The 15,019-nt window shown below is 40.3% G+C and overlaps 1 protein-coding gene across 1 annotated transcript in view; it reads left to right on the top strand.

Annotated features, from left to right (window-relative positions):
• Positions 1–15,019, top strand: part of SLC26A4 (solute carrier family 26 member 4) — a 50,428-nt gene that overhangs the window by 7,028 nt on the left and 28,381 nt on the right. The window contains exons 5-9 of the mRNA XM_057304064.1: positions 4,490–4,600; positions 6,221–6,405; positions 6,976–7,140; positions 13,677–13,829; positions 14,617–14,699. Of these exons, the coding sequence (XP_057160047.1) occupies positions 4,490–4,600; positions 6,221–6,405; positions 6,976–7,140; positions 13,677–13,829; positions 14,617–14,699 (697 nt within the window). The remainder of the gene's footprint in view (positions 1–4,489; positions 4,601–6,220; positions 6,406–6,975; positions 7,141–13,676; positions 13,830–14,616; positions 14,700–15,019) is intronic.

The following is a 15,019-nucleotide window of genomic DNA, read 5'->3' as shown; positions in this document are numbered from 1 at the left end:
TTTCAGAAGTTAGTAACAGTTGTTGAGCAACGTCATGAACCAGCTTTTGCCCGTAGAGCTCTCAAGATTCCTCAGAGCAAGCCAGGTAGATTTCCACAGAGGAGGGTATTCTGTGGCCCCAGCGTGGAGCCCCAGCCTGACCGACCATGGTTTCAGTCACAAAGGTGGATGGAAGAGGAGGTAGGGCTGAGCAGTACATTAGTTCGATGATGCCCCGTGCCCACAGTGGGCTCTAAAAGCTATGACATAGCAACACTGTGTGACTCCTGGGAGACAGGAACCGTCGAGTTAATGTTTGTTTAGCTAGTGCCTGGCATGGAAACTGGCACAAAGTAGATGGGCTCATCTTCACACTTAGTGAAGAGGCCTGAATTGCTTTTCTGATGATGAATATATGTTGTTTACTATGCTAAAGGCTTTGGCCAATTATCTCATTTAATCCTCACAAAAATAATTATTAACTCCTTTCCAATAGATGAGAAATCCATTAAATCATTTTCTGTCTCTATAAAGTGACCTTTGTAATGTAAATTTCTGGGAGGTTAACCTGGTTCATTCATGCATTCATTCATCCTTCATTCACTTAATACTATTTATAAACCAATTCTGTATGTCAGATGTTCAGCCACGAAGATTCAGTGGTTTATTGACAAGCACAGGTACTGACCTCACTGAGTTCCTTTCGAATGGTGGACATTAATTTGATTAAGTTATTAAATAAAGGAGATAAACAAAAAAATATTTACAGATTGTAATAGATTTAATCCATTGTGTAGGATTAAATACTCTGTCCTAGGGATTACTTTGAGGAGGGAGTATTTATTTTAGGTAGAATGGTCAAGGAAGGCTTTACTGAGGGGATGAAATTTAGTTAGATTCAGAGGATGAGGAGACACCATGGAAAGAGCAGAAGGAAGAGCGTTAACCAGGCAAAGGCCCAAGGGCAAAAGGAGTTCAGTGTTTTCAAGGGAGTTGCAAGAAGAATTCTAGAGTGGGTGGGTGCGTTGTGTAGGGGGGGGGAGGGTGAACAGAAGGAGATTAAGGTTGGGCGGGGCTGTGTTAGGATGGGGCAGGGAGGCACTTGCTCTCAGGAGGCTTCCTTGAATATGGTGCCTCAGGCACTTGACTTGCCTCAGCCTACTCCCAGCCCTGGAGGACAATTGTGTCAGCTTAAACCAGCTTGAGCAGGAGACGGAGAGAACTGATCTGCGGAGAGATCTGATCTGTGTAGATCTGAAATGTATTCTGGAGCAACAATCACTGGTGTCTACTGATGGATTTAGCATGTAGCCGAAAAATCCCAGATGGCTGCAAAGTTGTGGGCTTGAACAACCGGGTAGATGGTTATGTCACTTATTAAAATGGCAAAGACTGGCTGAGGAGCAGGTTTGGGATGGAAAGTGAAGAGTTTCCATTTGGACATGCTGAGTTGGAGATGTACGTGAGACCTCTAAGTGGAAATGCCAAATACAGAGTTGGAGCTATTACAAGTGTGAAGAGCAGAGGAGAGGTCTGGGCTAGGCAGAAATATCAGGGAAGCGTCCCTGTAGCGGTGCTCTTTAAAGGAGTGGGAATGCCCCAGACTACCCAGGGAGAAGGGGCCGATGGAAGAGAAGATGGCTGGACCATTCAGAGGTCAGGAGGGTAAGAGGAGGGCCACAGAGAACCGTGAGGAGGCTCCGGAGGTTGGAGAGAAAGAGCGACTGGAGGGATGTGGGGTCAGAAGCCAAGAGAGGAGGTTGCTTTTGAAAGAATAGAGGGGAGATAGTGTCATACTCTTCAGGGGAGAGTTTGAAGGTGGAACACAGACAATGCTTTTAAGAAGGTTTGTTGTGTGGGCCGCCTGGGTGGCTCCGTGGGTTAAGTGTCCGACTCGTGGTTTAGGCTCAAGTCATGATCTCAGGATGGTGCGATCGAGCCTGGCATCAGGCTCCGTGCTCAGTGCAGTCTGCTTGACATTCTCTCTCCCTCTGCCCCTCCCCCTGCTCCCACGCATGCTCTCTCTCTCTCTAAAATAAATAAATAAATATATATTTAAAAAAAGGTTTGCTGTGAAGCAGAACAGAAAAATGGCTGTAACCAGAGAGAGGTAAGGGATGGAGGTAGAATGAGGGAAGATTTAGGTTTCTTTTAACAGAAGAGATACCAGAACATATCTGGGAGCTGGTGGGAATGTCCTTGTAGAGAGAAAGGTGTCTGTGGCCCACGAGGTGGAGGAGAAACTGAAAGTGGTGACAAGGGGGGACTGCAGCTGGGGCTCAAGGACAGAAGTAGGTGGGTTGCTTCTTCTTAAAGACAGGAGGGATATCTCCTCCATTTTTGAAGGAAGAAAGACGGAACAAATGGTGCTAATATAGAGTGATTTGAAATTATGGTGAAAAGCAAATTAGGAACATCTCTTATGGATTCTTTGTTTTAGGTGGAGTCTAAGATTCATCTCTGAACTGTGTGTGCAAAAGGGGGAGGGGCGGTTTGAAGAAAGTGCGGGAGATCTGAGTCTTTTTCAGAGCTAGGACATGGAGTTGGACCACCAGGCAGTCCAGAGTACCCACTGGGGCTCCTGTTCCTGAATCTTCTGTGAGATTTGTCAGCCAGAGTGAAGATTATCTAGTCTCTAGTCCATTTATCCAGCTGCTCGAGGGCTTGTCACCCAAAATGTGGAGGTTTGGGATCAGTTAGAATGGGGTTTTACCCGACAAGAAAAGGGAAGGGGAAAGAGAGTGAAGCAGGGGAGTTCAGAGTATTTCTGAAATTCCATGGACAGGAGGCAAGAGAAGGCAGGCGGACACCTTGGATAGGGACAAGGTGAATCAGTTCATCCTTTAGAAGCCCCATGAGAACAAAGAAATGTTGCAACAAGGATTCTGGAGTAGGCAAACTGAAAGGCTGGGAGGTTGTAGTTTGAGAGAGGTTGCTCAAAATTGATATTTCAGGGGCGGTGCCATAGTCTCTAGTGGTCCCAAGATCATGACACACTTCTGGCTGGCTGGATTTGATCCCAGGACGGTGGGATCATGACCTGAGCGGAAGACTGATGCTTAAGCTTAACCGAGTGAGCCACCCAGGCGCCCCCACATAAATGCATATGTATGTAAAAGAATAAAATGTCAGAATGATAAGCATTAATTCAGGATAGCGGTTCCCTTCTGGGGATGGAGGGACGAAGGACAATGTGATTGAAGAAAAGTACACAGAGTTGCAACTTTACTGGCAATTTATTTCTTAAGCTGGACAGTGAATACATGAGTGTTTATTCATGATATTGTCTTTTTGTATATGGAAATGACTTTGTATATTGAAAATCTTTCAAGATTTTTTTGTGCATGCAACATCCATGTTTACTTTTATAAAAGGGGGAGCAGGCATACTTACCATGATTTTTAAAAAAAGATTTATTTCTTTGAAAGAGAGAGAGCATGAGTGGAGGGGGGAAGGGGCAGAGGGAGAGGGAGAAACAGTGACAAATGTGGGGCTCAATCCCAGGACCCTGAGATCATGCCTTGAGCAGACAGGCAGACACCTAACCGACTGAGCCACCCACCCACCCCCTTACCATGATTTTGAATCCTGCTTTTCCTTCCTTTTTCCTTTGTTCTTTACATATCTCCATGTTAGTAAATGTATTTCTATACATATCAATTTCATTTTACAGAGTTACAGTATGTAAAGTATAATTCAGTTAACCACTTTTCCGTTTTGAGACATTCATTCAGTAAATAATGCACTTGTGAGCCAGGATATTTAGGTTGTTTTCTGCCCTTTTTGAAACTGCTATAAGTGGAATCCTTAACATGTTAAGAACCCAGTGACCAAAGGGCTTGATTTTTCTCTCACTGTGAGTGAAATGTGAGGAGGCAATATGGAGTAAGATGTGTTAACTACCTAAGAAGTATTTAACTAAGGAAAAGAAGGCACCATTACGGTCTTTCAACTGCCATGTACGTGGAAAAGTTGAGATTTCTCCACACTGTGCGGCACGGCCCCGGTGGAGAAGCTGAGCTCCTGGAGGAAAGCCGAGGAGAGCTGTCTTACCTGCTGCTGGGTACAGCTGGCATCGTTTCCTTTGTGTGGATCTGACTTCTGTTCCCTAGCAAGGAAGGGGGAATCACAGTGCAACGACGACTGTGTCCCTGCGGACACAGAGAAACACTGCATTCACACGAAACGTCTGCCTTTGGACCAAACTGACGAAGTTTTTAACCAACTGACTTGACTTCCTTTTACCACTCGTCTAATCGGTGGATAATTGGATTACTGATCAATTTGATCAATTTCTTTAAGCAGGTGGAGCGTGAGGATGAATCATTATCTAAGCTGATCCGATCATGTTCTGCATCCTAGCGTAGCCCCAGACTATATGCAAAATAAAGAAGACCACCCAGGGCAAGCTGCAAATCGGGGAATATCTATGAAAAGGCCTTTCTTTGCACAGTAGAAAGAATACTGTAACTTTTGTTTGTGAATTTAATCATTTTGGATGTACTTTCAGGCATGGCGTACGCTCTGCTAGCTGCAGTCCCTGTTGGATATGGTCTCTACTCTGCTTTTTTCCCTATCCTGACATATTTTATCTTTGGAACATCAAGACACATCTCAGTTGGTAATTATAAACATATATCACAATTGTATTTATTCACGTTTAATGTCTTTTGGCTATAGTATGTGTATTATGCTTCCATATCTTTGTTAATGTTTTCCAGGAAAATAGGCCTTCAGTGTTTTGCGGGCTTATCCAATTCAATGATGCAGTGGTTCTTCTTAGCTTTCAAAATACCATCTCTTTGGTATTAGGTTTAAACTTAACTCTTTTTTTTTCTTTTTTTTAAAGAGGGGAAAATTGAAAGATTGTCAGAATTACAGCCTACCTTCAAATTCTAGCATATTTTCATTTTAAGAAATGTAATAAACTTGACTCCATATTTAGGAAGTGTTCTCTTCCAAAATACAAAATGACAAGGGGAAAAAAATCTTCAAGAGGTCTTCAAACCTACTGCTTTACTAGACTAACCTATCATTTACTAAATTATGTTCATCAAATACATATTCATCATTTCATTAAAAACTGTACTCATTTTAAGTCCCTAATATTGGAAGACTGGCAAAATTGTGCCAAAACTATTTAGAAACTAAGCTTGGCTTTCCTTCATGGTGTGGCTCAAAATAGGCTTATTTTCTGCTGTTCCTAAAATTTGAATTCTCTTTTGCTGGAATGTTCTGGTAAATGAATGTTTTAATGCTATTTTGTGACTTTGACATTTATACTTGAGATAATTTTGCGCCTACATCCATCTGCTGGCTAGACATGTCTACCTGGACAATCCTCTTGAGACAAATACAATCATCTACTATATCTCCAGCCCATATCCTCATCCTTAGCCGTTTTTTCCCCAGTATCTAGCCTTGACTGTGGAAGGAGATCAGGAAGAGGCTATTGATTGAAAGCACTTCCTCACCTGGGAGAATCAATCAGTATCAAATGCTTGATAACGTGAGGAACATAGGAGCTGATGTTGTTCTCTTTGGTGTTCTATACATTTAGACCCTCCGGGTTACTGGATTTTGGTACTGAGCCCTCCCAACTGCTAAGGCCTTCCATGACGAACATACCAGATCACCATCAGAGATAAAAATATCAGGAGTGATTGGGAGAAAAGGAATACTTTTAAAACACAGAATCTTATGGACTGGCATATGATATGAAAAAATAATTTGTCTTGAAAAGAGAAAAAGAGAAACTATGTACTCTCTTGGGTGTTTCTTTATCCTAACCTGGACCTTGTGGTATTGATGAAGGTATCCAGCTCTGCAGAGCTCAGGGCATTGGATGCTCTAGGAAATGAGCTTATATGGAATAAATAAGATAGAACAGTAAGGATTCAGCTGGTTTGCCACCTCTGCCAGGAAACCTTTCCGGGCAACTCCCCGCACCCCTGCCCCAGTACACATGAAGACTACGCAAAGACAGGATAGACAACCCTCTTGTGTATTCACAGAGCATCCGGAGTGCTGTGTTATAATTGCCCACCTACATGTCTCTCTTGATTATTTCTGGGTCACGAATGCCTTGAAACATCTGCTTTGTAATTTCCTTTGTGAACAAACAATATTTTCCCAGTCACAGTCCATAATTCCACGCATCTTTCTAACCCCATGTAGACATGTTGAACCTAAACATTTGTGATGAATAATTATTAATTGATAGAGGCTTTTTTTTCCCCAGGGCCATTCCCAGTGGTCAGTTTAATGGTGGGATCTGTTGTGCTGAGCATGGCCCCCGACGAACACTTTCTCATATCCAGCAGTAATGGGACCGCATTCAATACCACCATGATAGACTATGTGGCCAGAGATACGGCGAGAGTATTGATTGCGAGCACCCTTACTCTTTTGGTTGGAATCATACAGGTAATGGGATTACAAGTACAATATGGATCGGCATGATTTTTGTTTGAAATAACTGAGTATAAAGCATGTGGACTTCAAGATTCATTTAAACGTGAAACCGAGCAATTTATTGGACCCCCAAAGTTATTTTCTAAATTATATTGTTTTAGGTCAGATGCTGAAATAGTCAGCAAGACCCCACTTATGAAGGCTCGAGTATCATCAAAGTCAGAGACAGAAAAAAAATCAGGATAACATGTGTGATTCAAATGAGGATGAGGGAAGGGAAGTGTGCAGAACCAACCAAGGAGAAAAAAGTGTCCTGGTGAGCAGAGCCATGGGATCTGAAAGGCACAGAAATAAGCCACACGATTTTTGCTTTTCTTATTACATATCTAGAAACACTTTAAGGTTCATATTACCACAGTTTTCAAATTTTAGAGTGGTGGAGGGGCATTACGACAAGTATTTTTGTGTTATTAGCAGGCCAACCAGAGTTTTAACTGATGTTAAGTTGAACTCGTTAATAGTTCAAGAGAGTTGGTCCTTCTGTCAGGCAAACATTAACTTTTTCTTTCCTTCTCATACTAGTTGATATTTGGAGGTTTGCAGATCGGATTCATAGTGAGGTACTTGGCAGACCCTTTGGTTGGCGGATTCACAACAGCTGCTGCTTTCCAAGTGCTGGTCTCCCAGCTGAAGATCGTTCTCAACGTTTCCACCAGAAACTATAATGGAGTTCTCTCCATTATCTATGTAAGTGTGGCTTCTAACTCCGGGGATGGCTCCCTGAGAAAACTCTCTTCTTTTCTTCTTTAACCTGCATCTGGAGAGCATAAGTTCCTCCATGCCATACTTTGGGGTGCATGGAAAACATTCTTCTCTGAAAGCAGGCAATAGAATCAGGAGTAACATTGAAGACGGCACATTTTACAAATCATCGTTCTCAACTAGTCAGAATGGTTTCAGGAGTGTCACCGCACTTAAAAATATTAATGAAAACAAAAAGGGAATCTGGTCTGGGATGCCACGGACTTGAGTTCTAGTCTCAACGTGGTCTCTGATAAGTTGAGCGACCGTAGACACACCATGGGGGATAGTGGCCGAAAGCTCAGGTTTGGAGCTGAATGACCTGGAGTCATGTCCTGACTCTACTGCTTCCTAATTATATGAGCAAATCACCATGCCTCAGTTTCCTTCTCTGACAAATAGAGTTAGTAATAATATCTATATTCATAGTTAAGTTAAATAGGGTATAAGAGAAGCACTTGGCCCAGAGGCTGGCACATAACAAGTACTTAAAAAAAGTAGGTAGGTTGGAATTATTATTTCACATCTCAAGCCTACTTTCTTTTTTTATTGGTAACATGAAATGACTAGAGATGTAGCTCTAAAGCCCTTTCTAACTGTGAGAGTCCATAAAATGCATAATGTAAATGTCTCAGCAATTATAGATGAAAAGGAACATTAGATTCGGAGATGATTCAACATGCAAAAAAGATGCAAAAGAAGGATGTAGATCACACTAATTAGATTTGAAAAAGTCCTTGGATCTAAATATATGTTTTATATAAAGCATGCTATTGATGCTTGAAAATGATAATGATAGTAACATGATGTCATCCTAGCTTGGGGAGAATGATACTATAGAAAAATAATGTGCTAGTCTCAAGAATGGAGCTTAAGTCCTTTAGTGACCTATGGATTAGCTTCTAAAACAACTAAGGCCATGCATCCATATGTAAAAACTAGTGAGGTGGTGAGGAATTTGCTCGGATTCACGACAGTGCCATAATCCCACATTGCCCTGTCCATTCAACAAATACTGCCCAGTGCCTATTGCAGGCCAGGTACTGTGCCGAGCAGTGGGAATAGGTAGAGGAGGCGGTCTAACATAGGGATTAATCAGCGGCTTTAAATTTCAGTAGAGCTGAGTTGGAATCTTGGTTCCACTACCTACTACCCTTGTGATTTGGGGTGTGTTACAGTTAACGTCTCTACACCTCAGCGTCCTTAATTGTAAAATGGGAGTGAGAACAGCAGCTGCCTCTTAGAATTGTGAGGATTAAAAAGGAAAGTCTGTATAAAGCACTGAGTACGCTATCTGGCTCATATAAGAGCTTAATTATGACTATTATTGTTGTTATTTTCATTACTAAGGTGACTAGACCTCGTAGAGCTTACTGTTCACTTCCCGAGGAGCCAGCCTATTAATGCAGGCTGTTGTTTGATTCAGTACTATTTTTGTCATTGTTGCTTTTTTCCCTACTAAGTGCTTGGTTCATTTGGAAACCTTCTGACTGCCTTTCTCGGACAGGCCCTCTCACCTTTGCAGTCCCGGGCACATCTTGCTTTTTCTTGCTTTCACACTTTTCCTGTCAACTGTTCATTCATTTATTCCTTCATTGTCACTCATCCAATTCGTCTATTCCGTCGGTATTTATTGACTACCTCTAATGTGCTAGGAACTATTTACTCCCCATACAAATCCACTGACCCCTGAATCCACCAAGATACCCCTTACTGAGTGTACTCTCCTCTTCATAAACATTGCTTGGCTTGTATCCACACAGATCACCAGAGGCTTAGGCCAATGGTTAATTAACCTGGTTCCCGGGCCACTGGGGGACCTCTGCAGATAATAATAGTTCTCCTTGTCTCCTAGGACTATGTTGTGTTTTTTTTTAAAGCTTTTATTTTAATTCTAGTATAGTTAACATACAGTGTTATATTAGTTTCAGGTGGACAGTATCGTGATTCAGTACTTCCATTTATCACTCGGGGCTCATCACAAATGCACTCCTTAATCTCCTCACCTATTTCACCCTTCCCCCCTCCACTCACCTGCCCTCCGGTAACCATCAGTTTGTTCTCTATAGTTAAGAGTCTGTTTCTTGGTTTGCCTCTCTTTTTTCTTTTGCTCTTTTGTCTTGTTTCTTCAATTCCACATATGAGTGAAATCGTATGGTTTTTGTCTTTTTCTGACTGACTTGTTTTGCTTAGCATAATACCCTCTAGCTCCATCTATGTTGTTGCAAAAGGCAAGATTTCATTCCTTTTGATGGCTGCATAATATTCCATTATGTGTGTGTGTGTGTGTGTGTGTGTGTGTGTGTGTGTGTGTGTATACCACATCTTCTTTATCCATTCATCTGTTGATGGCCATTTGGGCTCTTTCTATATTATGGCGACTATGGACATTGCTGTAATGGACATTGCTGTAATGAACATTGGGGTGCAGGTGCCCCTTTGGATCACTATGTTTGTGTCCTTTGGGTAAATACCTAGTAGTGCAATTGCTGGATTGTAGGGTGGCTCTATTTTTAACTTTTTGAGGAAACTCCACACTGTTTTCCAGCATAGCTGCACCAGTTGAAATCTGGGCCTATGGTACCTCCAGTTTTGTTTTCCTTTTTCAAGATAACTTTGGCTCTTTGGGATCTTTTGTGGTTCCTTACAAATTTTAAGATTGTTTGTCCCAGTTCTGTTCTGTGAAAAATGCTATTGATATTTTGATAGGGATTGCATTAAATGTGTGGATTGCTTTGGATAGTACAGACATTTTAAAAATATTTGTTCTTCCGATCCATGAGCATGGAATGTCTTTCCATTTCTTCCCTGTCTTTCCTAGGACTATGTTTAAGACAAAGCTTGCTGCAAATGATCCCACTTTCAAACAGGGACAAAAGTAACCAAGAAATACTAGAACAAGGTCAAAAATAGTCTTGAAACCAAACACAATTGTTACGTGACTGTTAAACATTATTTTTGAAATCTTAGGTTAGAATGTGTCATAGAATTTTGTGAGAAATTCCTCCAGAGAGGTCAGGTTAGATGAAGATATCTCAATCATCCCTATGTCATCATGACTCTAAGCTTGCTCTTCAGAAAATGAAGAATCAGCAGGTTTGGAAAGGTTTGCATAAGGGTTGAATGAACCACTCAGTACTTGAACAGAGAACTTTCCTTATGACATAACCAGATGCAATCATTCATGAAAGAATCCTTCAACAAATGCACAGAAGTAGTGGATTCCTCCAGGAAAAATTGGAAGATCATTGTAAGATACTTTCCCTGGCTTGTAGCAACTTAACATCTCTTTTGTTATAAGGTTGTTCTTTGGACTGTTTCCTTCTCCCAACTCCTCCCAAAAAAGAAAACAATACAAAGAATTGGAGGAGGAAATATTGGGACACTAAGAAAAACTAAAACTTTTTTTTTTTAAGATTTTATTTCTTTATTTGACAGAGATAGACAGCCAGCGAGAGAGGGAACACAGGCAGGGGGAGTGGGAGAGGAAGAAGCAGGCTCCCAGCGGAGGAGCCCGATATGGGGCTCGATCCCATAACGCCAGGATCACACCTTGAGCCAAAGGCAGACGCTTAACGACTGCGCCACCCAGGCGCCCCTGAAAAACTAAAACTTTTAACTCACAAATGCCAGAGCCACTGAGTATAGCTTGCAGAAGAGGGGAATGGCAGGATGTTGGCAGAATTCAGAATTACTAATACTCCTCATGCCACCATGTAGCTGCTCAATTATGTAAGTAAATCACATAGCACATTTAAGGGTGATTATGTGTTCCTATCATTCGCTTTGAATGGCTTGTCTCAGTAGACAAAGCAAGACTTTCTACTTGCTTACTGAAGTAATGCCACCTCCCCATTTCTTTCTCTAACGTGGAGGAAGACCACACTGAAAAGTTCTGCCCGGATGACGAGAGTTTTGAAAGTCACCGTTAAGCTTGATCAGACACTCTTTTGAATCTGTTTCAGTATGTAAAAATTAAGCCATTATAATAAGGAAAGTAACACTTTAAGGGTTGATCTACGTATGGGCAAAAATTGTTTCTGGTAGGAGGAAATGCCTGACAGTAAGGGGTGATTATAAAGGGTTTGCTCTATTTATAAAGATGAATTAAAATAAATTTGGCACCAGACGTTAACTGATAAACTTCCTCATATGCAACAGCAGGTATATATTTGTTTCTTATGGCTTCGTACCCCCAGGTAATGGTAGGCAAAGAAGGGAGAAATGATCTAAATGAAATGGTCCTAAAATTCTCCAAGCATGGTGGGAAATAGAGTAAAATATTTCCCATCACTGAAATGGTCATTATTATGATTTGAACTATTCAGAATACTAGATTCAAATATGGATTCATTTGTGTATCCACATTTTAAACATATTGTAGTAAATATTTTAATAGTAAACTAAATTAAGATTAGTTTTCAGTGCTTCCTTAGAGTCTCATTTCTATTATCTTTGAGTACAATCTGACTACTTTAGTTTTATTTCTACATAGACTAAACTTTTTATTGTAGAACTTTTCATAGGAGATACCTCAGTGTATAAGCAACTAATATATTTATATGCTTTTAATGCAATTGTGTAATATAAACTGACTTTGTTTTTTGCAACCCATATTACATTCTTAATACACCAGAGGTGCTTTTTATTCAAAGATCTAAGGGACTCTCATAGATTAAATGGGAATCCTGGAGTGACCATTTTTGTAAGGTGAAAATGTTTTTATGATTGGGATAGTTATCTGATTGTTTTCAAGTTTGAATTTTTCCCTTTTGAGTTGAAAGTAAACCTTTACTGTATAGACAGTTAAGTGAAATATTGTATCCAGCTTTTGCATTAATGAGACTTGTCATCGGAAAATTGGTGGTGGGAAGGGTCAGACAGCAATGGCATCCTGACTCTGAGACATGTAGGACTGTTTGCTCTTATGGCAGATGCCCTAAATTCTTGAGTTATTGTGCCCACTTGTGGTACTCGTCCATTTTCTCTCTCTCTTTTTAAAAAAGATTTATTTATTTTAGAGAGAGAAAGGAGAGAGAGAGCGAGTGCGTACACATGAGTGGGGAGGGGCAGAGGGAGAGAATCCCAAAAAGACTCCCCACTGAGTGGGGAGCCCCATGCAGGGCTCGATCCCATGACCCTGAGATCATGACATGAGCCAAAACAAAGAGTCAGATGCGTTACTGACTGAGCCACCCAGGGGCTGCATTTTCTCTTTTCACCCTGCTATCATTTGGTATTTTTGCTATCCATGTCACTGCCTCTAGCGATTTTGACTGACTCTGGAAGGCAAAGTAAATTTATTGGTATTGGGATTAAAGCAAGAGCAAAAATGCTCTCTCAGTGAAAGTCCAAGAGGCTTCCTGTAAGTCAGATGCTTGAACTCTAGTTCAAGCACTTGGTGGATGGCTCTAGCTAGCATGAAAATTTCTCCCCTCATTCCCTTACTCTTGAATGTTTTCCAGAGAGTTGGAGTTGCTGGCAAAATGACCGCTAGATCACTTAAGGTTCTTTATACATAACTGTTATTGGATTGTCATTGTAATTATTTTAAATATAGCTTGTCTGTAAAATTAAGACACGTTATAAATGATAAGATGCTCCATCCCTTTATTTTTATATAAAAATGTATCCATAAAAGGACTCATTCAAAAAAAAAAGTAACCTTCACTGAGAGGTTATTTGTCTCAAAGAAATAAAGAATACCTTCTTACATCATGTCTTCTACAGGACCAGAGCTGCTGGAACAAATGTATTAGTGTTCTTCCCTGGGATTCTCTATTGCTAATCTTCCTTGATTCCCAGAAACCTCCTATTTACAAAACAAGACGAGTTTATTCTTGAGTTGGCTTGTCTGCCCACTTGGAAAGAGTTGTTTTTATTTAAGTCATCTCAGTTCAAGTTTGAACTAGGTACCAAATTAATTTCCAAAATTTATATTTGAGCTTTATATCAATTCAGTAGCTTTTTTTGGCATGAAGAATGGATCAGTCCCTATGTATCTACATATGAAGTAATTAGGTATTTTTATTACCACCGTATCATTCAGGTTGGGGAAGAGTTTTATCTAAAATACTGGCTAATTGGGACTTTTTGGTTTATCAGGTTTTAGTCTCAAAAATACCACATCAACATTGTGAAATTAGGTTACTTAGTAGTCCCTGTAAAACCACTTTAAGATATAAACTTTTAAAGCTTTTCTGCAAGTAAAATTCAGTATGTAATGATATTTTTTTCTTTTGAAACATCTCATTTTTATTGTAAAAAATGCAGATAAACAAAAAAAAGTAGAAATCACCCATGGTTTTACTACTTCAGTTAACCATCATTAATAACTTATATATATTGCTAAGACTGGATGTTTTTAATGGTCTCTGTATTAACCAACACACTTTTATGACTTTACATGAAATTCTTAAGTGCTGTTTGATGATATGATTTTTCACATTTCACATGAATATACAATTATTTTCTTTTTACAGACTCTGATTGAGATTTTTCAAAACGTTGGCAACACCAATCTTGCTGATTTCATTGCTGGATTACTCACCATTATCATCTGTATGGCGGTTAAGGAAGTGAATGATCGATTTAAGCACAAAATTCCAGTCCCTATTCCTATAGAAGTGATTGTGGTAAGTAAAACGTAATTAGGAAATTCAACATTAATGAGTTTGACAAGAAAGAAGTTGTAAGATATGTGGAATATTACTCAGCCATCAAAAAAGCAAATGAAATCTTGCCATTTGCAGCAACACGGTTGGAGCTGGAGAGTATCATGCTTAGTGAAATAAGTCAGTCAGAGAAAGAGAGATACTAAATGATGTCACTCATATATGGAACTTAAGAAACAAAACAAATGAACAAAGAAAAAAAGAGACAAACAAACAAAATCCCCCAGACTCTTAAATACAGAGAACAAACTGGTGGTTGCCAGAGGGGAGGTGGGTGGGGCGATGGGGGAAACAGATAAAGAGGAATGAGAGCACTCTTATTCTCATGAGCACTGTGATGTATAGAAAAGTTGAATCAAGAAAATGTACACCTGAGGGGCGCCTGGGTGGCACAGCGGTTAAGCGTCTGCCTTCGGCTCAGGGCGTGATCCCGGCGTTCTGGGATCGAGCCCCACATCAGGCTCTTCCGCTATGAGCCTGCTTCTTCCTCTCCCACTCCCCCTGCTTGTGTTCCCTCTCTCGCTGGCTGTCTCTATCTCTGTCGAATAAATAAATAAAATCTTTAAAAAAAAAAAAAAGAAAATGTACACCTGAAATGAATATAACACTGTATGTTAATTGTACTTGGATTAAAAAAAAAAGAAAGAAACCAACAGGACAGGCTTCTTAAGGAAGAGACAAAATGTAAGGGGGGAGTTGTTAAAACGTGCAGTTTTTTATTTCTTTAACCTCTTTTGTTTTATTTCAGACAATAATTGCTACTGCTATTTCATATGGAGCCAACCTGGAAAAAAATTACAATGCTGGCATTGTTAAATCCATCCCAAGAGGGTGAGTGTGGAGTTCCTCTTAGGCAATACTAATGTATTAAGTCAGTACTTTCTATTTAAAAGAAGCCTTTTATTACAAGGTCAGTGTTCCTTCACCAGTCTCCTCCGTGTGCGGTCCTAAAGAAGCAGCCATTTGTGCGAACTGTCAGATGCACTGTGTGTAGGGAAGGTTCAAGCCATTGGCTGAAAGGCAACTCCCATATGCTTTGTTTTTTCTTCATTTTCTTAAAATGTGGCAGGACATATATAGTTACCACCAGACTCCTGACTTAAACTCATATATATATAATTACAGTATAATACAAATAGAATCATGGTTAG

This window comes from Ursus arctos, unplaced genomic scaffold, assembly GCF_023065955.2.
Source record: "Ursus arctos isolate Adak ecotype North America unplaced genomic scaffold, UrsArc2.0 scaffold_3, whole genome shotgun sequence".
In the NCBI taxonomy this organism is placed as follows: Eukaryota; Metazoa; Chordata; class Mammalia; order Carnivora; family Ursidae; genus Ursus; species Ursus arctos.
The sequence above is the reverse complement of the archived record's forward strand: the minus strand, read 5'-3'. Positions and strand labels throughout refer to the sequence as shown.